At 44.5% G+C, this 26,495-nt stretch overlaps 1 protein-coding gene across 1 annotated transcript in view; it reads right to left on the reverse strand.

Moving 5' to 3' along the window:
• The window catches only part of EOGT (EGF domain specific O-linked N-acetylglucosamine transferase), a 32,185-nt gene extending 12,341 nt beyond the window's left edge, over positions 1-19,844 (reverse strand). The window contains exons 1-11 of the mRNA XM_018555429.1: positions 19,766-19,844; positions 16,595-16,804; positions 15,423-15,523; positions 13,137-13,245; positions 12,962-13,056; positions 12,378-12,482; positions 7,462-7,568; positions 6,858-6,961; positions 2,058-2,150; positions 1,609-1,680; positions 1,412-1,498 (exon numbers count right to left, since the gene is read on the reverse strand). Of these exons, the coding sequence (XP_018410931.1) occupies positions 1,412-1,498; positions 1,609-1,680; positions 2,058-2,150; positions 6,858-6,961; positions 7,462-7,568; positions 12,378-12,482; positions 12,962-13,056; positions 13,137-13,245; positions 15,423-15,523; positions 16,595-16,789 (1,068 nt within the window). The 5' untranslated portion in view covers positions 16,790-16,804; positions 19,766-19,844. The remainder of the gene's footprint in view (positions 1-1,411; positions 1,499-1,608; positions 1,681-2,057; positions 2,151-6,857; positions 6,962-7,461; positions 7,569-12,377; positions 12,483-12,961; positions 13,057-13,136; positions 13,246-15,422; positions 15,524-16,594; positions 16,805-19,765) is intronic.
• Positions 19,845-26,495: the final 6,651 nt, after the last annotated feature.

Raw genomic sequence — 26,495 nt, forward strand, 5'->3', positions numbered from 1 at the left:
TATATATACACACACACACACACATACATACACACACATATCATATACATTAGATGCACCTGATGATTTGCTTTCAGTAAAATGATATCAGACCAATACAAGCTGATAAATCATCACCCACCCATGCCATTAATGTATTATGGCACAGATCTGCTTTGGGTCTTATTACCGAGCTAGAACTTAGGGGTTAGGATGAGATTAAACACTGCAGGTTAGGTTCAGGTTTAGAAGTTGGGTTAGGACAAGATAGTTAAATGTTAGGTAGAGGTTAATGGTGTGGTTTAGAGGTTGGGACCAGGTTAAAGCAAAACTCTGTACAAATTAGAAATAACTCTTGAAGTGGACCTACCCCCACACTGTAAGGGTTAAGTGCTCGTTTTGGTCTGGGGTCTATAATAAAAAAGAAATACTCACCTGAACCTCGGTCTCACTTGGATGCTACATCGGTCCCTGCAGTCTCTTCTCCCCCCTCTCGGCAGCCTCACATCGAATGCAAATCAACGGACTTGTATTAAACGTGATGATGTCAGCGAGCTTACACCACCGGAGCCCAGGGAGAAGAGACTTGTGGGGCCAGGCGGGATCGAGGAACGGGTGAGTATATCTTTTTTTTTTTTTTTAGACCCCAGACCAAAATGAGCACTTATTCCATTGGTTCCTCCATCTACACCAAACAGCATGGAAGAAGAATTTCCACTGGCGGCTAGTGTGTTCAGCAGCTGCTGATGAATACCTAAACACCGAATTAGATACTGGATACAGGCGTAACTATGCAGAATTTTTGGACCAGCTCCTTCGACAAAGTCAAATGAAAACTTGACTTTTATTGAGTGGGGGGTGCCAGCAGGGTCACCCCATGACTCAAATTGTGGCCAATTCAGCAGGATACAAGTGAAATTCGAGCAAAGTATGGACAGCTTTAGAGTTAGGTTGACCCTAAAGTGCATCTACAAGACAAAAGTTTAGTTTTTTTTAAATTAGTTTTGGATAAAGTAAGGAGGGGTTAGAACCAATGTCAGATGTGTCCCCACCACTCTCTAAATGTCCTGGAGGCCATTGTCACCAAGACATGAGTGCACAGTTTTACAACTATCTACTTCCTGAGAAGGACAGGCAGGATATATCTGATGGTAATATAGACATAATAGTCACCAACTTATCTGGAAGATATGTATGTCAAAAACAACTTCCCTACACAACTCTCTGGTTTTTCTATTCCTCACTGCATATCCCTGAACTTTATAAAGAAAGGCACTAAATAAATGATCGGTACTCAATGAATAAATGCATATGCCTATAACATATTGCTGCAATAAAATCTAGAGATTCAGAAGGCTTTAAAAAGCAGGAGATATCTCTTTAAAGAACCGTTTGGCCAATAACAGCGCTCTCCCGTAGATTTACGGCGCACCTTTAATGTTTCTTGGGGGACCTTCAGCCGGTGAAGCACATGCTGGGAAAAGGCTCGGAACAATCCGGTGCCCTGGCAGTGTGAGATCTAGAAGAAACAAAAGCCGCTCAGATTTACGGCCGTTATAAAGCACAAAATCTCCAGTCTTCAAATAATATTCCGCCGTCATCTTTCATGTCTCGGGATAACGAGCTTACCAGAGGCGTGTTGTAAAACAGCCCGTATCTCATTCTGGGGAGAAGTGCGAACACGGCATCCTTAAAGCAGACCTGAAAGAGAAGACATGATGTGAACGGGTTATCTTTTCAATAAAAAAAGAGAGACAAATCTAGGTAACATATACCAGAAATGTCACCCAATAAAATAGAACATACTTGATTTATATGCTACGTAGTGAACTCCAGCTGATAGTAAAGTAAACCAATGAATTCAGTTATGGATCCATTGAAAAATTATTAAATATATATTTTTTTATATGCAACTAGTGGCATGATCTGAATCTGGGTTGAAATTGGCTTCTCGTAAATGGCAGCACTCAGTCTGGGAGCACTTGTTGGCCAATCAGGTGTCCTTCATTCACATGCACTGAAAAGGAAGAAAGACCAGATGAATGATCTCATCGGTCTGTTGAATAACTTGAATTTACCGTCTTGGAATCGTATGTCTTCAAGTGGACGACTTCATGGTCAGTGAATGCTTTCCACGTCTCACCAAACAAATCGCCATAGCCATAGAAACTCTACAATCAGGAGAAATGAATATTCATTTACTATTTTTTATACAAACGCTCTTCCAATGCAGCTGACAACACTGGTTGGAATTTCAGTGCAGTAGAGACACCATATTGTCATCTGAGACAGGAAGTTAGGAGTTCTGGCAGAACAACAGGTATTTTTCTGTAATTGCAGCATATTTCAAGGAATAAAACACAGGAAAATGTGCAGAGATGTACAGGTAGCCTTTGTTTTGTGCTGGACATGCTTGCGGCAATTTAAAATAGAACCCTTTTTGGACGGTCACGTAACTATTGAATCTACAGCACCATCAAGGATACGCAGGGAAATGCTATATAGTACAACTGCAGGTGGCTATAATACAACAGCACAGTACTATGCAGAGTCTTTGACAATTAGATCCGGGCACAGGTGGAGGATTGCGGCTCAGGAAGGGGCTCAAAGAACTGTGGACACCTACAGAGGGACTTGGAGGTATGGTGGTGCACACATAGAGATGCGCTGGTGGCACAGGGATAAACATGGAGATGTACACAGGCCCATAGAGACATGCTGGAGGCACAAGAGGTACACTTGGAGCTACAGCAGAGCATTGGGGTACAGCTGGAGATATGGAAGAGCACAGGGTTAAACTTGGAGACATGGAAGAGCACAGGGTAAAATTTGGAGATATGGTGGAGCGCAGGGGTACACATACAGAAGAGCATAGGGTTACACATGGAAATCCAGAAGAGCACAGGGGTACAGTTGGAGATATGCAGGCACACAGACATTCATTTGGAGATGTGGAGCCAAATAGAGCCACAGGGGTACCCTTGGAACATTCATTTCAAAGCTTTAAATATAGTCTATTATGTCATTTATGTCATTTTTGAGAGAGGCCTGGAACCTAACTCCCTCACTTCCCATTGACTTGCATTATATACTGGGTTTCAATTTACATCGGTTTACATTCTAATTGCAACCATTCCTTCTGGAACCCAACTCTGGTGTAAATCGAGGGCTAGCTGTACTGCTTTTCTTATAATTTTTTTAGTATATATGCAGCTTTAATATACTGTAATCTATTGACTAAACACTTCTGGGCTGGCTAATGTTTTCGAGTGGGTAAAAAGTTATAGCCTGACTGCTGCCAGATGTTGGAAACCTATCTATATGTGATGTGCTTTTATTATCGCAGGCAATAAAATTAATTATCATAACAAACAGATGACAGATGTGGAAATGTGACAGCACATTAAACCGTCTGAGTGGGAGAAGATCGGTTTTGAAGCGGTGTGGCAGCTCAGACAAAGCCGCGTGCTGCTTGTATAGGAGTGGGAGTTGATGGCCATTAGTGGATGACAATGGCTTGCTCCGTTGCTATAGTGGTCATTGTATCTCCCACACAACAGCCAGTAGGGATGCAGACCGGGCTACACACCTCAATAATTCAGGAGATTGCAGCCGAGTGTAAATCAGAATCAGTCCTATTGATACAATCTGGCATGGAACCCAACAGGTTGAGTGGGAGGATATCCTTCCTCGTCACTGAACCAACTGGCTGCTGGTGATAAGATCCCTCTATATCCTGCCGGACCTCCCCCCACCCGCACACCAGTTCCCGAGAGACTCGCTGCAAGGAATGGTAATAAAAGAAAACGGGGGCTGAAATAAAATATATATTTTTAGCCCTATTATCTGGCATGACCACTATCACTGTAAATTATATCTGACATTTATTTTCTGCTTAGAAGAACCCAACAAAAAAGTTAGTGTCGACTCTTTCCGGTATATGCAACCACAATCGCTAAAGATTCATACAACCTTTAACGTTAAGTGGCATCAAAAGTTATTTTTTAATCTTTTGTAAATGTGAAGCTTTTATTAAAATAGTACCTGGTGATCCTGCCCTGGAAGTCCTTGTGCAGCCACTTCCTGATACAAAGTGACAACGCTCTGTCCCTGTGTCCCAGGTTTGCTTCTGCATTGTCACCCTGTGACATTCCCCCCTGAAGACTATGAGCAGCTGTGCTGACACACACTGTGTATGTATGTATGTGTATATATATATATATATATCTCTCTGGGGGCTCAGATAGTCTACTTTAGGGGCATTACTTTGCAGAGTGACATGTGGCTTCACCTGTATTTGAATATATATGCAACAAAAATATGTTTGCAGGGCTCATTCTCATCAGGTGCATCGAGTTCTCAGTGCTGACTAGGTGAATCTAATGCTGGGGAATTTTATAATGCAGGTTAAAGAAACATTTCCATGGACCTTGGGGGGTTTAGGGGATGTATCTGGTTGGGGCTGGGGATGGTTTTGGGATCATTCAAGTGCCTTTATTGTGAAATAATTGTTCAACTCACTCAATGCAGAATCAGTGCTTGTTTTCCTGCTCTCGGGTGGCCAGTGCGGGCTCTCTCGGGTGGCAAGTACGGGCTCTCTCGGGTGGCCAGTGCGGGCTTTCACCAGGGGTCCTGAGAGTCTTGCTGAACGCTGCAGGCGCCGCAGATGCGGCTCTCTTCTCAGGCCTTGTTCACACCAAATGCAGAGCAGATCTGCATGAGTTTCTGCACACGCAGCGCAGTGGGTTGTGCCGCTTTTTTGATGCGTTCCGGGCCGTTTTTGGTTAAAAAAAAAAAAGAATTTTTCTTTTTCTTTTTTAGTTTAAAATGAGCTTTCAGTGCGTTCCAGGCGTTTGCATGCGTTCCAGAGCAGGTAAAATAGGGCCTGCTGCAGTTTTTTTACCTGCTCTGGAACTGAACTCTGCGATGTGAACTGGAGCTAAAAATACTATTGGAATACATTGGACGCAGTTTTGCTCCGGTCTGTAACTGCTCTGCACCTTCTCCGCACTTGGTGTGAACAAGGCCTCAGGGGGCAGCTCACTCCTCACTAGGTCCCCGGGTGGCCCCAGTGAACAGCCTCGTAATATGTCTGATTAGAGAGCCTCCTCTGCCTAATTGTAGCCAGCCCGTATACCGAGGCGATCCATGCAGGCCCGGTCCATAACAGGTCCGGAGGTTGGGGGCCTCTGTATCATACAACAGCCATAAATACCATGTAATAAGTTTAGTATTTCACAGGCTGTGTAAACTGTAACAACTTGATGAGCTAATATAAATCCTGCTAACCTACAAACAAATGTATCGGATACATTGTGACTTGTATATATGACATAGCGATCATTCTTCAAGGTTACACTATTTGTAAAACTTTCCTGTCACTTTCTCCAGTAGGTTTCCTTCTCTTAGCTCTGTTTCCTGGTGGCACTGGGTAGATTTGGCATTTCAACAACTTGTTCCCTTAGTTTGGTGTAGCACAGCTTCGGCTATGTAAAAAACAGGAGATTTGACTTCCTGTTCTCACGCTTAAGAACAGGCCTGCAACATTAACAAATACGTTTTCCTAAAATAGCCGTCCGTATTCACCGTGCCCTTCAACAAGGAAAAATTCCTCTTTGCGAGCACAGAAGGCACGGCATTGATTTTAAAGGAGAATTTCGGCAAGTGTTATCTGCATCTAAGCTGAGCACATAACAATCAGCGGCCCATTTATAAACGGAGGGCAGATCCCGCTATACAGATCTCGCCTTCATTCTCATCCCGGATTTAAATTTTTTCAATATCTTCCTGTTCATTTTAATTGTGCTCCATTGGCTGCCTCCCTGCACAAATAAGATATATGAGAAAGCAGAACACACACACACACACACGCACAAAGTGTATTAGCTTTCCCTGAATATAACCTTTAAAGCAGTGGTTCTCAACCTGTGTAACCTCAGGACCCATATTTGTCCTTGGTCACTAATCTGTGACCCAAGTCACGCTGCAATGGAACGCATTGCATTGCGGTGCTGTGTGTCCCAGTGCGGGCGATTGAACTGTGGGTGAGAGGTGTGTTTGGGATGCCATTCAAATGAACGGCAATGCAATGCACCTCCCACACCAGAATTGCTTGTACAACTTCCTTGCGTGCCCTGTAAAGGTGCCGATAGCCAGAATGTGATGTCACTCTGGTCCAGGCACCTTTACAGGACACGCGAGGGAGCTGTAAGCAATGCACGTATGGATGGAGCTCCCTCGCGGCCATAGCTCCAGCCCACCCCACCTCAAGCTGACATTCGGCACCGGGCAGCATATTCTTAATGGCTGCTCAGCGCGAGAACTGACAGTGCTGCACTAGGGGGAGGCAGAGGAACCTCTCACCTAGAAAAGTGGAAGGCACACGGCGGCCCACTGAACACGGGGTCGCGACCCACTTTTGGGTCACGGCCCACCAGTTGAGAACCAAGGCTTTAAAGTATAAGCAGATATTGTCTAAATACAAGATCCATGTGTATTCTTCCTGGAATCTTGGTGAGCTTTGTATATCTCTTCCTAAACTGTGCAGTATTCCTGTGGTAACGTGGAGCTTCCTGTAATGCAGACCGGTCACTGCTGCTCTCTCTGTTTGTGCAGGGTGACTCATCTTGTCTCCGCCCCTTCCTGTAGTTTTCTGTATCCAGCCTGTAATAGGTGGGGCCTGCTTGGCCACTCCCACAGCTCTTCTCTGCGCATGTACAGCAGAGTGATGATGTCACTACTACATTTACAAAATAATAACGTTACTTGCAAAGACATTTGGTACACACCAAGCGGATTTATACCCTTTTGGTTATAGAGAAATATATTTCTATGAAAGTTTTTGTGCCCGGAGTTCAGCTCTAATTGAAGCTACTTACCGTGTCCCACATGACAATCTGGATGTCAGTACTGAACGAGTTGTTCACGTGTTGTGTAATGTAAAGATTGGCAAAATCACAAAAGTGGTGATACATATTAACACCTGAAATAAAATAACAAATATACATATATAAAAACATACATGATAGGGCTGTGTATATCAACTTGAATGCACAGTTTTTGTCACAGTTTCCAGTCTTGACCATTTCTAGTGATGGAAATGGTTCTCCTCCATGGGCTGAGCCAACGTTTATGAGAGCGTGTTGGGGGATTCATTATTGCACAATGGCTATTTCATGTCTTAGCCTAGATGTACATTGGCTTCTAAGGACTCACTGAGCCCTGTTTTCTTCTAGTGGCACTCCTTACAGCCCAGATGGGAGCTGGAGGACCTTCTGCTGATCACATAGTGCTACAGCACAATTCCAGGTAATGCCAATACTGTTGACTTATATATATGTGTGTGTTTAGTTAGAAAAACAGTCCAGTTCAACAAATCTAGAGTCACAGTCCAATAATGGTCCATTTATGACACAAACTGCATGTATATAAGCTCTAAAAAATTCTATTGATGATATCAGTCTTGGGGGGGGGGGCAATTACCTGCATCCAGCTTCATGAAATATGTGGGTTTTTCGATTATGATGTCACAGTGTCCATCCTCTATAGGTCTGAAGGGTAAAGAGCTGTATGGCTGCAGTTCTGCAAACCTAGGATTTAAAGGAAAAATGGTAAGGAGGATGAGGTCACGTATGTCTAGGTTGTGAAGAGATTTACCTGATTGGTGGTAGTCCCCTCATTCGCGGCACGCTGAAATCATCATGATGCTAATGAGATGATTACATCCTACTGTGATTCACAGCATGATGTCATTATACAAGGGGCGGCCATAGGACTCGGCGGCGGGCGTGGATTTCATGGGTGGGTCAGCAGTCTCCACAACCAGAAGAGGTGTTGTGGAGGGTCCGGTGACAGAGGAATCAGGTATGTATCTAAGGCTGTTAGGATTTTCTATACATCGTGAATGAATGGGAGGTTTTGGGATGACTGCATTTTTGCCCCGAGATGGACATGAAAGTGGACCATCACACTGAAATAAAGCTCCAGTTACACACTCCCCACCTCTGCAGCATGAAACCTACCCCTCCCCCCCCTTTTTTTTCCGTTTGCTTACTTTTTGTTTGATTTTTCACATTCCGGAGGGACCCACCCACCCATCCTCCATTCTCACCTGGACGAGATTGCCATGCCTCCTAGAATGCGCATGCCACATACCCCAGGAGACATTAGCTTCCATATAGCGCATGGAGGAGGGGGAAACATGGGCATGATGACACGTCATTTTGGGGCCGGCTAACTGAACTCGGAAGAGACAGCCAGCTCCCAATGATGCTGAGGAAGAAAATGACGGCATGGAACCCGGTAAGCGGAACGCAGTTCACAGCATCACAACACTGGATTCGCTGGGTGGCCAAAGTATATGAATTGAGGACAACGCAGCATTAGGTAAGAGGGCGGTTTAAAAAATTAATTTGGAGGTGAAGATCCTCTTTAATACGTTAAACACAAATCCATAAATGCTCCCTCTATTCATAATCTGTGTATCATGAAAAGCCAGACAACCAACATTTTCAAAAGGAGACATCAGCAATAGCAGCCTACACGATTCTCTTAAGACAGGTGCACTTTAAGCTCCTATATATGATACCTGCAGCGTCCTTAAAAACCCTGCAAATATGGTCTGATTGGCAAAGAAAATTACCCAAAGCTTGTCCGTCCCTTCCTGTCTGCATTATTGTGAAGGACCAAAGGGAATGTTCATTCAGCTGTAAGTGCAGATTGTTCTTTTGCTGTTGCAGGTATGTGCTGTTCTAATTGCCGGCATTTCATACCTGAAACATAATTTTTTGCTCTAGAGACAGATTCTCTTTAGCCGCTGTAGGTTACGCTGCTTTTCCCAGTCTTCGCGCTGCTTGAAACTTATCTTGTATTTGTTTGAAACTTCCCACGTTAATATCAGAGTATTTAAATGCTTCCAGGAATCTGTGATCTCATGTGTCTCAGTGGAATCTCCGCTCTTGGAATCATATCCCTCCAGCACTGTTATGTCTGCTATACCACCATGGCTCCCAGCCAACGTGCCAATAGGAAATCACGGTGTCAGCCAAGCATACGAACATGACTTCCTATTGGTTGACCCCTCCAATCTTTCGTAAAGGAAACCTGCACTGAGGATGGACTACAATCTCAGGTTTAGGTTACTAATTTGTATTGAGATTGTAGTCCATCATAGGAGCAAGCTTGGAGTGGTGACTACTTTACAACACACACAGGGACCATGGGGAACAAAAGTAGTCACCCTCCAGAAGGAAGGACAGTGTCAGCACCAATTCAGAGCTGATTTGAGGATCTACAGCCGAGTCATACACAAATAAGGTACATTTTTGTTAATAGTTCAGGTACTTGAATGTATTTTTAAGGTTTAACGCCTGAGTTTAGTGTAACTCTAAAGCTGAACGTCAGGCAGATATAAAAGACACAAATTAATTCAGCTCTGCATTCACCGGCAAATCATTAAATGTAATTTTTTTAAAGGCAAGCAGTATAATTAACTGCATTTGACCATTTCGCAGCCTTTTGTAATCTCCTGTAGAGCAGAGCTCAGACTGGCAGAGGAAGAAGCAGCACAAGGAGCTAATCAGCTGAGCTGCAGAGGTCATGTACTGAAAAGGAACATGCTGACAGCAAACAGCAGGAGAGAGCAGAATGACAAGATCATCACTCTGCTGCTGCTCCCTTAAATGTCCAGTCACAGGCTGTGGGAAGAACAAGACCTGTAAGTGCTACTGAACTCCAACAGATAGGAAATCTGGTCTCCTGACCCGCCAGACAGTGTAAACCTAGGACCGGATGGACAGAAATACAAATCCTTTGGCAAGTAAAATTATACCCCATATATGTGTTTTTAGTTTTCTGGAGTTCAGCTTTGACTTTATATTGATCTGGAAAAGTAAAAATCTATAACCTACATACAAATACAATCCTATTCCAGGCTGAAAAGTTGTCATACAAATGTGTACACTTCACCCCCACGAGCAAGTGTACCAGTCTGCGACTCACAATCAATAGCAGCGAAAACAAAACAGCAAACAGTGCCATCGATTTCTGTCTACAGTAGGTGTAAAGAAATTAATTAGGACCTCTCCGGCCTGACTTTGATTTATCCCTCTGGAGTTTAATTACAAGTGTCTTTCTCCGGCTATTACAAAAAAGCGCAAACACAAGATTTCAAAATCACGGAAAAGGAAGAACTCCGGGCATACAAAATTTACCAAAAGGCTCTTGCACAGGGGGGTAGGCAACCTTGGCGCTCCAGCTGTGGTGACACTACAAGTCCTATGAGGTGCTGCAAGATTGACAGCCACTGGCATGATTCTCAAAGGCAGAGACATGGCGGGATTTGTAGCTTCAACACAGCTGGAGTCCTATCCCTGTTCTAGCCAGCAAACTGAACCAAAACAGTATTGTACTATTCTACTTTTTTCTTTTTCCACTTGCCTGGCCAATAATGGACAGCTGAGGGCAAATCCATCTGCAGTATTGGTGTAGGCTCTGTAGAGGAGAATAAGACTCTCTGCAGCTCAGGTAACATACAGATTTCATCTCCCAGCAGTCCTGACGTGTGCAGACAAAAGGGGATTTAGGTGATCCAAACTTTATCATTTATACGTGTCTAGGTGTAGGGCATCAGTATCTCTGTGTAAAATCCTGGATTCTGTCTCTGGTTGTCTGTTTTGGCTGTTGACCAGCTAAAACCCTTGGCTAGACTCTAACTCCTTACCCCTTGGCACCACATCCAACAGGATGGCTTGACCTTTTGCCCAAATTTAGCCATCCTTTGCTCGGACACTGCTTGTCTTCTCTGGATTGATCTCATCTGCTGTTCAGATTCTATGGTCTGGCACATAAGCTCAGGAGGCACCCAAGGAATGGACAAAGTAGGGATGCACTGATAACGTTTTTTCAGGATTGAGTACCGATATTTATTTTTAACGGTACTCGCCGATACTGGCATCCCGAGGTAGCGTGGGCCCAGCTTCCTGATTGCTTGGGAGGCCGATGTTCTATCGAAAGCACACTGGCTCCATGCTCCCTCGCGACACTGCGAGGCAGCCTGGCTTCCTGACCAATCCGGTAGCCGGGCAGCGGGTCATGACCTGCCACCTGGCTTCCTGATTGATCAGGAAACAAGGGTGCCGGCTTCCTAGTCAAACAGGAAGTGGGTCGCGACAAGCTCCATACTCCCCCCTGGGCACTGCCGGTCAGAGAGAATCTCCCTCTGACCGGCAGTTATGGTATTGGGGTAAGTATTGAAGCACTTGGGCGAGTGCGAGTACTCACCCAAATGCTCAGTATCGGTGCATCCCTAACCAAGAGTATAAAGCTAAACCAAAAAGTTGCCTCTACAGGCAAAGAACGTTGCCAAAGAAACTGAACTGTCGCTAAACCATTACACTCTGTAACCTAGACCTCCTTTTCTAAATGAGAGTTGCCTGGTTGTCATCTAACCCTCTGGTATCAATACTGAGTCAATGACCAGGTCCAAACATGCAGATAAGGACCTCTGAATTTACTAAGACTTTCCTGATCTGCATACTTGTTCTAGGTCAGTCACTCAAACAGTACTGAAGCAAAAGGGACAGCATAAGGGAACTAGCATTTTTGGAAGAAGGTCAGCAATGGCAGTTCCATAATTTCTTTTGGAAATGTTTACTTTAAATTAAGCCCTGAAGTTATTCCATCTCCAATACATGTAAAAGGGCAGAAACAGATTTGGCTCAATCGGACAGCAACCCAACCTGATGGCATGTCAACTGGCCCACCATTGCCCTGCAGTCGCCGAGGCTTTCTTGTTGGGAATGGGATTAGTAACCTTTAAGATTGGCACTACTATCCTGGAATCCCATATCCTAATATTAGGTTAAATAAATGGCATTTCCTATTTAGACTCATTAATGGTAAATATGTACGCTCTGCAAAAAATGTAAGAACTGAGATTTCCTCAGAACAAAAAATTACCTTCAGATCCATCCCAGTTAAACGAACGTTGGATTCTGAGAGAGACATAGGTACGATAGTGGTAAAAAGATGGATGTAGGGAAATTATGATAGTTCCTGTCATTGACATATTTATATATAAAGCTAAAACATTTTTTTATTTTTTTTGGTGGCGTGAAGAAGGATTAGAACCGCTGTCAGGCTTTTATTGCTGTCCATGTCCATTCTGGGAAGACTGTCACTGGGACAGAAAGTCAGAAGAAATCTTCCAGTGGGGACACCTGTTCTTGTGAGATTTCCTGTTGGGTCTCCAGGACAGAAAGTAAAGGGAAATCCCCCCCCCCCAACAGGACAAAGGCAGCAAAAGAAAAACTAACAGGGGTTATAACCATTCTCTACTCAATCTAAAACTCTACATGAGGGGCTACATTATGGAACAGGGAATGTATGAGGAGGCCTACCAAGACTGCAAGGGGCTCTTCCGGTGACCTTGAGAATGCAGCTTCTCCGAGTCCAGTTCACAGTGGCCTCCAATTTCACCATCTTGGATGAAATCCTCCTTAAATCTAAGAAAGAATTGCAATGGCTCAGTATTCAGCAACATCTGAGGGTTGAATTGTTGTTTTTTTAAATAATGTTCATTAGGCAGATATTTATTCCTTTGAAAATAAGCAGTGTCACACTGCTAAGCCTATCCAATGCCTAAACATGCCCCCTCCTGCTCCCAGCGCCTGAAACAGGTTAGATCATAGTTTGTTACCTCTGACTCTCAGTATAATATCTGATGTATGAAGGATTATGACAAGATAATAAAAATATAGATATATGATATGAAGGTATCAGTCCTCAGCTCTAGAAAATGTTTGGATTCCAGAAAGGTTCACTTTAAATAAGCTTTTATATACAGAAAGTGGATTTCTCTTTTTTTTTTTCCTTCCATAAGCGTTATTATTTTGCAAATTATATAACATACAACATTTATACAAAAATAAGTAATTAAATAACAAAAAAAGTAGAATGGATTTTTCTAAATATGAAATCTGACCTGTCAGGGCCTCTTCTAGGTTTCCTCAAGTCCAGGTAGAGGTTGGTGGCTCTGCAGTGTTGCAGGTTGTCAGAACAGGTCAATAGGGAGTCACCCTAAGGCAGAATATGGGAATTATCATCTATGTCATACCATGATAATCAATGATACTGTGATTCTGCACAAGAAGACTGACCTGCACACGGGGACGACATAAAACTTGCATCTCATTGAGCCTCTGTTTCACGTAACCGAAGTCGGCCTGTCTCCAGAACACTTCTTGAGCCTCCTCTAAGTTCTTTGCCCTTCAGGAACAATTATTATATTTTAGGACACAATCACACCAATGCATTGTCTGCATGCAACCCCACCTCTAAGTATCTCTCAAATGGACTGCAAACTGCATACCTGGAACCCTGTTCAAAACATCTGTTTTCTTTTGGATTGACTATAGAATGGTTAAAACTAGAGGTGTGCCAAAATGAAATTTTGAGACCAAAACCAAAAATGAAAAAATGTCGGGCCGAAACCGAAATTTATTTTTTTTATACTTTTTATATATTAAATTTTTTCTAAAACATTTAATTTTTTTAAATATTTTATTTATGTATTTGTTTTTATTAAATATTTTTACATTTTATATAATATTTATGTGCACAATCATGAATGAATAGGAAGTGATGTAGACCACTTCCTATTCGTTTATAACTGTTACATAGTAACTATTTACAAGCGGTCAGTGATCACTGAATGACTGTATAACACTCTCCATCCTGACTCACTGTCACAGGAGACTGAGCTGGCGGTACAGGAGGAGAGCTCGGTCTCATTCGACAGCTGACTCCGCCCCACACCACTCTACTTATCTGTTACAAGGGGCTGAGCAGGGTGGTGCGGGAGGAGAGCTCCTCCTGTGATACACTCACATAGCTCTCCTCCCCGCTCTGCTCTTTACCGTTTCTCTCCTCCGCGCAGGATGCTGCGCTGTGTCAGAGGGGACATAGAGCAGTGCCCAGCGGGGAGGAGAGAAACTAAGGATGCACCACAATTTCGGTCGAATGATGGCACTTTCGCCATTTTGCCCAAAGTGCCATTTTTCGGCCTATATGCTATAATTCAGTTTGCATTTGCTTCCCCCCATGTAATGTGAAGGAGGGGGCTGTGGAAAGTTATATTTACTCTAATTAACCCTGTCTGTACTGTGCCAGCAGATTTCATTATCAGTTATAAACTACATTTGAGCACTGTCAGTCCTAACAAAGGGTTAAAGGAGAACTATGGGGTTAGGGCTTTTCCCCATAGTTCTCCTAAGGGTAACGTGAGGACACAAATTAGCGCCCTCCCATCACCCAAAGCTCAGTATACCGCGAGCCACAGCTCGCGGTATACTGAGACGTCGCAGCCGGGACGGATCCCGACAATGCTGTCTGGATCCGCCCAGCTGCCTGAGTGACAGCTGGCTCTGCCTATCTAGAGGCAGAGCCAGCTGTACCCACCCCTTCCCCGTCCGTTCCGCCAGTCAGCGCTGGAGGATCGGACAGTTTCATTGTCACAGGTTGTCCCAGATTATGAGGCTGAGTGAAAATCACTCACCTCATAATTCTCCTTTAAAGACTTAGAAGCATTGTATGTTAATGAGTAGAGGCTTCAAGTGTCCCTCTACTTTCTGCTCATACTGCTCAGAGTGGCCTAGAACCTGCACAAAGGCCTCCACCAAGAAAATAGATTAAAAGCTAAGAAATATATTTCTAAAAAATATTTTTTGGTATGCTGTGTGAATAAGAACACGTAACAAACATATAGTGAGGGTTTCTCTAATAATAATAAAAGTGAACCTGAACTGATCCAATCACAAAGCACCATCACTGTCACATGACAGAAAGGAGAGTAAAACTTGTTAGGGATGTCACCAACACACCGGAATCAAGTGAAGCAAACGTTTATTTATTGACGCATCTTGTCATAAGAAATTACAACGTTGCAGGGCCACACAGGGTCCTCATCACCAGGCCTGATGAAGTGCACTCAGTGTGGCCCGAAACGTTGTAATTTCTTATGACAAGATGCGTCAATAAATAGACGTTTGCTTCATTTGACTCCGGTGTGCTGGTGACATCCCTAACAAGCTCCGCTATGAGCGGCGCCATCCGTAGTCACTTCGAGCACCCGCGGGGATAACCAGTAAGGAGTGCAGCAGGATTCTGGAATACACAGAAAGGGGAGTGAGCCGCATGCAACTCAACACCAGGTATTTTCTTTGTTCCCTAAACAGAGCAGCAGAAAGCAAAGTACACAAACAAAACAAAGATTCATTTTAAATTGCAATCAACACAAACCATTGACCAGATTTATGGATGTTTATGCCAAAAAGAAAGACAGAAAGATAAGATAAAGATAATAAAAGACACTGCTGATGGGACAACTCCTTATACCACAGCTATACTAATAGTCCAAAATCATGATATATTCGTAAACCACTTACCAACCATAGTCAACCTTGCCGCAGACCGGATAGTCGAACCTGTGCTCCTTCCTGCATGACTCCTCGTAGCCCCAGCAAGACTTCTGATTGGTCAGGTGCTCCTAAAAACACAACCACCATTTTATTTATATTGAACTGAAGGCTCAATTCACAAAGACAACACACCAGGAAATGGATAAGAAACAAGTGACAGTTTTTTTATGGAGAGCCAATGAGATGTAAAAATTGCAGTCACCTGACTGAAAATAAAAATCCTTGTCCTTGTGTTAAGGTCCATCTTCGGGCGGTTTAAAAAAAGATGCAAATTAAAAACCAACTGTGCTCAAAAAGTATTTTTTCCCACCGATCTCTAACCTATCCTGATAAGCAATTTTTCCCCTTACTTTGTGAAGTCAGATATACTCACCTAAGTTCCCCCTATATGTCCCCAGCCTGCCATATCCAGGTGGGGGGCCGCAAATCCAGCGGTGCAATGGTACCTGAGATCGCCGGTCACCTTCTCTGCCCTTTCCCTGGCGTTGAATCCTGAGAAAACCTCGGCCAATGGATATCCAATAGGAAGTGTCCGTGCAGGCGCTGACGTGGACACTCAAAGGACCCAAAACTAGTGACCATGGTCACATGATCATGGCTTAAGGTAAGTGAAAATTGGCCCTTACATAGGGATATTTTTATGATTATTATTCTTTATAGTAGGGCATGGGAGGAAGGGGTTGAAATTTATTGTGACAATGGGCTTTAAGGGGTTATGCCCCTTTCCCAGGTGAATCTGAGAAAACTGAACTGCAGCAGAAAAAAAAACAAGTCTCCTGCCAGGGAGGAGCTGTGTTATGTGGCAGAGCTGTGTAAATCTTAGGATTGGATGGACAGATATACAAATCATTTGGTAAAACAGCTTCCATATGTATATCTTCCAGGTATTTTGCCCTTTGCCTGGAGTTCCGCTCAAGACATGTGAAATGGGCCTCAGCCCTGTTATCATTGTCATGTCTAGATGAAAGTACATTATATAGTTCTTCATATTTTACATATTTCCTGCTCCATAATTATGATCGTGAGCACTGAATAAAGATTTCTTCATACAGACCACAGGACTTCAGATGGGCAAGGACAAACCATGACTGGTACAGACGGAGCACAGGTGAACAATGGGCGGCTCTGTATGAACTCACACTGAAGGGACAGCGAGGATCCTGGGAGCAAAGGGCCGCCACGTCCGGGTTATTGTACAGAAAGGACGGAACGTGTTCATCCGGAAGATCGATCTTCTCATAATTATAAGAGACATCACTGACCGCGGATACAAACTCAGACCGGGCGACGAGGTGAACTACATGTACCAGCAATCCAGAGATTAGACACAGCATGACAAGGTCCACTTCCTGAAATATAACAGGAAAAGTATTCATAGATATATATGAGAGAGAGATGGAGGGAGAAAGAGCGAAAGAGAGAGCGCGAGAGAAAGAAAGAAGAAGTGATAGATGGAGAGAGAAAGAGAGAAGAAGTGATAGATGGAGAGAGAAAGAGAGAAGAAGTGATAGATGGAGAGAGAAAGAGGGAGGGAGCAAGAGATGGGGAGAGAGAGATGAAGAGATGACAGAGGGAGAGACAGATGGGGAGAGAGAGAGAGAGAGACAGATGGGGAGAGAGAGAGAGACAGATGGGGAGAGAGAGAGAGAGACAGAAAGAGAGGGGGGGAAATGAAGAGAGAGGGAAATGAAGAGAGAGAGAGAGGGAAATGAAGAGAGAGAGAGAGGGGGGGAAATGAAGAGAGAGAGAGAAATGAAGAGAGAGAGAGAATGAAATGAAGAGAGAGAGGGGGAAATGAACATAGAGAGAGATTGTGAAATGGAGAGAGAGTGAAATGAACATAGAGAGAGATTGTGAAATGAAGAGATTGTGAAATGAAGAGAAAGAGAGAGTGAAATGAAGAGAAAGAGAGAGTGAAATGAAGAGAAAGAGAGAGTGAAATGAAGAGAGTGAAATGAAGAGAGTGAAATGAAGAGAGTGAAATGAAGAGAGTGAAATGAAGAGAGTGAAATGAAGAGAGTGAAATGAAGAGAGTGAAATGAAGAGAGTGAAATGAAGAGAGTGAAATGAAGAGAGAGAAGTGAAGAGAGAGAAGTGAAGAGAGAGAAGTGAAGAGAGAGAGAGAAGTGAAGAGAGAGAGAAATGAAGAGAGAGAGAGAAATGAAGAGAGAGAGAAATGAAGAGAGAGAGAAATGAAGAGAGAGAGGGAAATGAAGAGAGAGAGAGAAATGAAGAGAGAGAGAGAGAGAAAAATGGAGAGAGAGAAATGAAGAGAGAGAGAAATGAAGAGAGAGAGAAATGAAGAGAGAGAGAGAAATGAAGAGAGAGAGAGAGAAATAAAGAGAGAGAAATGAAGAGAGAGGGAGAAATGAAGAGAGAGAGAGAGAGAGAAATGAAGAGAGAGAGAGAGAGAGAGAGAGAAATAGAGAGAGAGAGAGAAATGGAGAGAGAGAGAGAGAGAGAGAGAGAGAGAGAGAGAGAGAGAGAGAGAGAGAGAGAGAGAGAGAGAGAGAGAGAGAGAGAGAGAGAGAGAGAGAGAGAGAGAGAGAGAGAGAGAGAGAGAGAGAGAGAGAGAGAGAGAGAGAGAGAGAGAGAGAGAGAGAGAGAGAGAGAGAGAGAGAGAGAGAGAGAGAGAGAGAGAGAGAGAGAGAGAGAGAGAGAGAGAGAGAGAGAGAGAGAGAGAGAGAGAGAGAGAGAGAGAGAGAGAGAGAGAGAGAAATGAAGAGAGAGAGAGAAGTGAAGAGAGAGAGAAATGAAGAGAGAGAGAAATGGAGAGAGAAATGAAGAGAGAGAGAGAGAAATGAAGAGAGAGAGAGAGAAATGAAGAGAGAGAGAGAGAGAAATGAGAGAGAAATGAAGAGAGAGAGAGAGAGAGAAATTAAGAGAGAGAGCTCAGAGTTCAAATTCCTGATCATGACTGTGGAGGTCGGAGCCGTCTCGGTGATCTTTGTGTCTTCATCATTGATTTTGTGATATAAGCTCACCCGGAATAAAGGAGCCCATTGTGCATCAGCTCTACAGACTTCCAGGTTCACCTATGACCACATATTGGGGGGGCTATGATCATATATTGATGGGGGGTTTGGTAAGATTGAGCAGATTTTGTTACTTAAAAAACTAGAAAAGTGGTATGGCAGTTTGAGGTTATGTAGTGTACAGCACAGTGTAGATGACAGTGAGCCAGAGTATGCCATATACAGCGCAGAAGTGCAGACTATACCATGTGAAGTGAAACCTACCGGGCTCAGGGGGTCTGCTGGATGTTAAATATAAAACACTGTGAAGTAGTCAGCAGTGTGTGACGTACAGCACAATGTGCACTGCGTGCTGTGGTTACAATTATGCAAGGTGCAGAAAAGTGGGGGCCAGTGGTATGTAATGTACAGCCCAATGTACAGAATGCAGTGATCCAGAGTATGTAATGTACAGCACACTGTACAGAGTATGTAATAGACTTGTACAGAATGCAGAGGTCCCGGGAGCATTTAAGATAAGGTCGATGATGAGTGGGGGTACCTGGCAGGCACTTTTTTTTTACATACTTTAGGGGGCCACATTACTGCACCACATGCTGACGCAGATCGCATGCATTAGGATGTTGCATAGCCATTCATTTTACGCTAAGGCAATACAGCTCTGACACGTGCTGCAGCGCACAATGGAAAATAATGTGATGCCATGCGCTGTGGTGCGCTGCATCAGAAAATGTGCAGCATGTCTGTGTTTTTGGTCCTCTGTTTTGGGAAGTGCACTGAAGATGAATGGACCGCATTGATGCGATGCATTTTAAGGTGTGTGCATTACTACATTGCACAGGAGACGTGTGACTATACAGTACAGACCCCCCATAGAAGCACAGACCCCATAGCTCTCAGCCACAGATCGGCAATCTGCTTTATGTTCAGCAAGAACTATGTGGTGCCAGGGCATGCTCGATTGGACGAAAATGTAACTGGATCGCTCAGGCACTCCCATCCGCACTAATTGATGTAACATCCCACAATCACATACATCGTGACAACGTCAGAAAACAATACATTGTCTCTTTTTGTAACATGCACAGTACGTGCATTAGAACATGCACCTGCTGTGTGCAGGGATTGCCGGGATCTGTAGTTCTACAGCAGGCAGAGCAACAGGAGGCTCCCCTTTGTGGTACTAACCAGCACCGACCAGTAACATGGCTGCGGGCTGAAGCTGCAGGATGAACATTACAGATCGGTGAGTGATCGTAGAGGGGGTAGCATGTTGCGCACTTGGTGCAGGCAGGACAGCGTAGGCTAAGCAGGACAGTCATCCCCCCTCCTCACCTGCTCCTGTGCCCGGATCCGGCTCTACACCCGGCTGCATCACCCCGATCCCCGGCTTAGAGTTAGCGGAGGAGGGAAGCCGGAAACCGGGGGAGGTGCCCGGGGCGGGGCAAAGAGAGGGAGAACGGACATCCAGCTAGGAAAAGCGGGACGGGGCTGCAGGCTAAGCGCTGGAAAGGGGGAGGGGCAGCCAGGTGGTAAAGTGGTGGGGCGGGGGAAGGCGACTGGAAAGAAGGTAGGGCCGAGCGCGCAGGTGGGAGGAGAGGAGGCGGAGCCGCGCGTTGGAATGAACAAGGGGCGGGGCAACAGCAGACTGAAAGGATATAAGGGCGGGGCGTGAAGTGAGAAGATAAAGGGGCGGGGTGCCATGTGCGGAGTGCCAGCTGCGGGTTGGTATGGGGATGATGGGGGTGATCGGAGCACGGCCAGCAGCAGTTCGCATTCTCTTTACGGATCACCCCTCTATAACCCATATAGACCAGAGCAATCCTTACATTTCTGCTATGGGCTTGTTTATATGGCAATGACATTGTCATGACTTACGTCATAAATAAAGTATTGTGTATAGAAAAAAAAATGAATGTATTTATCATTTTGCATTGGAGCCAGTAAAGCATTGCAACTGTGATCAGTGGCTTGCAAGGGCAATGCTCTGCCTCCTGCAGATTCTCCCTCCTGCCCATCCAGTAACATGGACAGGAGGAAGAATGAAGTATGATGACATCACTGCACTTGTATTCCATTGAGAACTACAAATCACTCAGCCATAGTGGATGACGGGGCTTGGTCTAAAAAGTTAAAGCCACGCTCCGTGCAGAATGATCATTTATCGACCGCACTGGGCGTGTGAACAATCATTACAAAGCTGGTGTTATGTGCGGAGGACAGCTGCAAAGTAGACAAATCTGACCTTGCAGCACACCGTCCCCCGCACTTAATGTACAGCGTTCGGGCGCTGAAAAGAGGGATAGTTGCGTCCCAAGCTCTACAGCGCTCCATGCGCGTCACCCGCCCCTTTTTACTATCCTCCAATCAGAAAATGTCTTGTATTTTCTTTGAAGAATACAAGACATTCTGATTGGTGGAGGAGATATGATGTCACATGCCTGTCCCCTCCTCCTTTTGGCCATGCTATCATGAAAAAGTCATTGCTCCAGTTTTCATAAATTCTCCCCAGACAGAATCTGGAGCAGCTGTGCATGGCAACCAATCAGCTTCTCTCTTCGGTTTGGTCAAATTTGACAATGAAAGAGAGAAGCTGATTGGCTGCCGTGCCCAGCTGCTCCAGAATTTGTCTGGTCCAGTTCTCATAAACCCCCCTCATTGTATGTACAGACACCAGAATATGGAACATTTTGTGGTGGCTACTTCTTACATTTCTGGGCATTCGCACAATGACCCGTGCATGCGCAGTACAATATCCTCACGTGTAGAGTTCACTGAAGCTTTCTACAAATCAAAAGGTTATTACAATCAAAACCTTTTTTTGGGTTTTGTATAAAGTAGGAAAGGGATTTTTTGTTGTTTTGTTGTGTCCCATTAGGGAGATTTCCTTTCACTTCCTGCCCCAGATGCAACAGGAAGTGAGAGGAAATCTCTAGAAAGTGACACTACACTCCTTGCATACTGTCACTTCTTGTTCTGAAGACATCGGTTGGATTTCCCATCACATTCTGTCCCAGTGACAAATGCAAAGGGTGAATCTCTTAGCGGGACAGACATAGAACTGTGGCAGGGGTTCTAATCCTTCTCTGCTCTATTCAATCAAAACTAAAAATACGTTTTAATTATACACACACATTCATCTTGTTACAGTTTCCTTTAATGATAGCTGTGTGCACCTGATGCAGTTTTATTCCTACATGGTAAGTGCATTTAAAAGAGAACTGTGGGGTGTTTTTCCCCATAGTTCTCCTAAGGGTCACAGGGGGTCATATACTAGCATCCTCCCGTGACCCAAATCTCAGTATATAGTGAGCTACAGCTCGCAGTATACCGAGACAGCCGCAGCAGAGACGGATCCCGACATTACTGTCAAGATCCACCCAGCTGCGTGATTGACAGCTGGCTCTGCCTATCTAGAGACGATCCATGAGGATGAGTGAAAATCACTCACCTCATAGTTCTCCTTTAAGAATGATAAGAGAAGTGAGACAGACCCCACATCAGTAGAGAAGATGACATTCTTATTATAGGCTTGGCGTACATTCTGATGGTGGAATTTACATTCTATAGCAAGCCATTCTTAGTAAATCGCTTGTATATACAGTGTAGTCAGCGCGTGGTTGCTCGCTCACATCTTGTGTACATAGTACATTCCTTGAGCATGCAATTTCCTTCTTCATGGGGAACATATGCGATTGTACGCTGCATATCCTCTTGTAAACCAACCCTGTTATGTCAAGATCTAACCTCTAAATATGTTGTACCAATGATATTGTCACAAAGTATTTCTCATTGACCCATGCAAACACTTTAGTTATTTTTTTTTAGTGCAGCACTCCTTAACCAAAAATAAAACAAACCCAAAAGTGTTTAGGAATGGTACAGACCTGGGAGATCCCGGGGCCGCAGGATCGTGTGCAGTTGCACACAGGGGTTGCCACGCAGACCCATCGATTTAAATGGGGTTACATCCGCACAGCAATCGCCGAAAAAAAGGTACATGTATCTTTTTTTTGTAACAGACGACGTACTGCTTTATTTTAGCCACAATCGTGTTCAATTGCACGGGCAGAATCGCGGTGGGAAACTATGTGATCCGCCCTGCACAACTGGGGTGCCATTAGAAAATAATGGCACCTGCAACACGATCGTCGGTGGTGGGCAACTCTGTGGCCGCACGGTTTCGTGCACGATTGCCGCGCGGTCACGGATCAGGCAAGTGTGAACCTGGCCTTGTACTCCTCTACAGATCTCCTTAAAGTTACATTAAACTGAGGAGTTCAATCTTAATACATTCGAGTACCCTAACTATGAACAACAAATGTATCTTATTTGTGTATCACTCGGCTGTAAATCCTCAAATCATCTCTGAATTGGTGCTGACACTGTCCTTCCTTCTGGAGGGGGGCTACTTTTGTTCCCCATAGTCCCTGTGTGTTGTAAAGTAGCCACCGCTTGAGGCTCACTCTTGTGGTGGACTACAATCTCAATACAAATTAGTAAAGTAAGCGTGAGATTGTAGTCCATCACGGGAGTGAGCTTGGAGCTGTGATTACTTTACAACACACACAGGGACCATGGGGAACACAAGTAGCCACCCTCCAGAAGGAAGGACAGTGTCAGCACCAACTCAGAGATGATTTGAGGATCTACAGCCGAGTTATACACAAATAAGATATATTGTTGTTAATAGTTAAGGTATTTTAATGCATTTTGAAGATTTAACTCCTGAGCTTAGTGTCACTCTAAATTGAGTGGAATTGCAATAGGGGTTCACCTATAAAAGTTGTGGCCTCGTGGCACTGGCGCCCCTAGATGGCGCTGACGAGTATAGGAAATTCTTACACTCATCAGCACCATCTAGGGGAGATGCAAACAGCATAGCTGTGCACAACTTTTATAAATGATCTCCACAGTGTTTGGTGAACATTGTTCACAGTAGAAGTAAGCTATAGTGCTTTGACAGTGTTACAATGCAAAGCACTGTTTATTCATTTTTTTTTTTTAGAACTTTATTGGGAGTGTACAAAGTATACATTCCATTCAAGGTCTCTGCACTGCAGTGTGGTGAGGTGCGGTGACCTCCGGTGCCACCCATCGCACATGCCTGCATTTCTTTGTATCCCACCGCAGGTCACACCAGCATTGCAGTGTGAATGGGGCACATAGAAAACAACTGATCTGTGTTCTCCTTTATAAACATCTACACATTATTGCTAAAGATCACTCTCCGTGGAATTCTTCTCTCCTGGTCCAGGCAGCTGTAGATGGATACGGGGAACTTCTCAAACCACACCAGACATGAAATGGCAGATTACATTCCAGTACTACAGCAGATGTGAGTACCATGGGGCTCTCCAGCTGCTGGGGATTTGTAACGGATCTACACCACAGCTGATGTGCCAATCACCCCTGCTGCTATGTATAAGCTGCTGTTCAGTTGCAGATCACTACTGCACCTAATATAAAGTTCACATTTAGCTTAAAATTAGCAAAATGTGCATTGTGTGAAGATGCCAAAAAAATAGGCAATGAGGGGAATTTATCAAAACTGGAGCAGGCAAAATCTGGAGTAGCTGAGCATAGCAACCAATCAGTATCTCTCTTTCATTTTCAAATCTTAACTGAGCAAACTGAAGAGAGAAGCCGATTGGTTGCCATGGGCAACTGCTCCAGATTTTGTCTGCTATAGTTTTGATAAATTCCTCCCATTATGTTTACATTGAGCAAATACTCCAGATCACAGCCGGTTTATTCAAATACTTAGACCCCGTTCACATTGAGCGATTTATCGCACGGTAATTCCCGCGATATCGCGGCAAATTACCGCGCGATATCGCGCTCCAATGCACTCCAATGGGGCAAAGGGTCCTGCTGTCGCGGGTCGTGTGTCGCTACAGCAGGACCCTTTTTGGAGCGGATTTAGCCGCGATTCAAACTTGCTCAATGCAAGCTTGAACGCGACATCGCGCGGCAAATCTCGCGATGTCGCGCAATATGCAAATCGCGTGACAAACGCGCGATTTGCATATCGCGCAGTGGGAACGGGGCCTAAAAGTTACGGATGCACCGATATCGGTATCAGTACCGATACCAAATGCTCTGATGCCGTCCCCAATACCAGAACTTCCGGCCAGAGGAAGATTTCCTCTGACTGGCAGTGCTGTAGGGAAACATGGAGTTGGCTTCCCGGGCAATCAGGAAGCCGGGTGGCGAGTAATGACCCTCCTCCCAGCTTCCTGAATGGCTGGGAACAGCTGGCTCGATGCTGAATGGCTGGAAAGCCGGCTTCCCAGCCAATCAGCATAGAGGTGGCTTCCCGGCCGATCAGGAAGCTGGGAGGTGGGTCATTGCTTGCCACCCGGCTTTCTGACTGGCTGGGAAGTCGGCTCGATGTTGATTTGCCAGGGAACCGGCTTCCCAGCCAATCACAATCAAGCCAGCCAAACATCATGGAGCTGACTTCCCGGGCAATCAGTAAGCTGAGCGGCATGTCATTACCCGCCGCCCAGCTTCCTGATTGCCCGGGAAGCCGCCTTCATGTCAGCGGAAGCACCGGCCTCGGTATCCGCGATTACTGAAAGCAAAATGTAGGTACTCGATACATCGGTGCATCCGTAAACATTGTGGAATCTGCTGATCATTCTATAAGAGTATGCAAACCATTGCACAAACCTGAATGTATAAGTAGGATTGTCCTGGCAATAAGTATACCTGGGCAAGAAGCATGTGGAAACATAATGCGATCACATATTGATAAAGGTGTTTATATGGAAGGTACTTTTTTACTTTTTAATTTTTTCAGATATAATAATAATGTGAAAGAGATCAATGTAACGGAAATCATATAAACCCGGTCATACACTGCTCAAATTCTAGCCTGATGTTTCAGAATTCGAGCAGTGTGTGGCCCACTTGGGATCCCTCATTCCACAAAAGTGGATTTTTTAAAATAAACTATTGTCCAAGGAGCCGGTCTCAAAAATCGTTCCCTGTCCAATCATAGGGGAGGGTTGGAGGGAATTTGGAAGTAATAATGAAATTGCAGAAGAGAAAAAATGAGGTAATCTACCAAGGTAGACTTTGCTGTGTGACAAATTTGATATGAAGAAATACAGAATAAACAGCTCCCATATACAAATCTCATCTGTGTATTTAGCCGTTTGCCTGAAATTCTGTGTTAAGATAAAACAATAGTAATTGATCGGGAAATCCATCCTGACCAATCACATTGACTTTCAAGAAGCCTTGGCCAGGCGATGTCTGCCAGGGTCAGAAAAGAAGAGAAGGCCTACTCACAAAAATTCTCATCAGCCTGTAGCACTTTCAAACTAAACTCTACTCATTTAACACCCCCCACCTCCCCCACCCCAACAACGTATCAATGGCTTGGTTGAAAAAAAATTCCCCAGCTTAAAGCCCAAAAGACTTACCGTAATCGGTTATGCAATAGGTCACAAGTTATGTCTCCCCTTCCCTGCAGAGGAGAAGAATCATTTTTGGAATGTCCACATCACTGCCTGGGTAACATGGACACTTCCTACTGATTATTCAGCCATGGTGTCATGTACCTGGTGGAGACTGAGTTAACGAGGGGGCCTCTATTGCACCTGGTAGTGACAAAAGGGAATGTGAGGACACGTTGGCGCAAGTGCCAGTAAGACAGACATGACTGGATCTGGCTGGCAGTTGTGTAGACCAGGCAGCTGTAGATTACTGGACAGGAACCAGAACAGCAGGGAGCAAGAGCAAGCGACAGGAAAATGGACATACAAGCCAAGGTTGGTAACAGCTGAGCAGCAGAGGTACCAATTCGTTAGCCAGGATTGGAAACAAGGATTTACAGTAGGCCAAGGTTGGAAACATCAGGCAGAGAAGGAAGAAATTCAGGCGAAAGCATGGGAGTGAAGGGCTTAAATCAAGGTCAGTAACAGCCAAGCTAAGGAGGAACAAGGCAGAAAGCAGTAGGCAAAGTCAGGCAGACAGACTGAGGTGACAACCGGTAACCAAAAGTCCAAGAGCCGGTCACAAGGAAAAGCTGGGCACAGAGAAGCAGAACAGTAGG

This window comes from Nanorana parkeri, unplaced genomic scaffold (assembly GCF_000935625.1).
Source record: "Nanorana parkeri isolate BGI_ZX_2015 unplaced genomic scaffold, ASM93562v1 scaffold196, whole genome shotgun sequence".
Lineage (NCBI taxonomy): Eukaryota > Metazoa > Chordata > Amphibia > Anura > Dicroglossidae > Nanorana > Nanorana parkeri.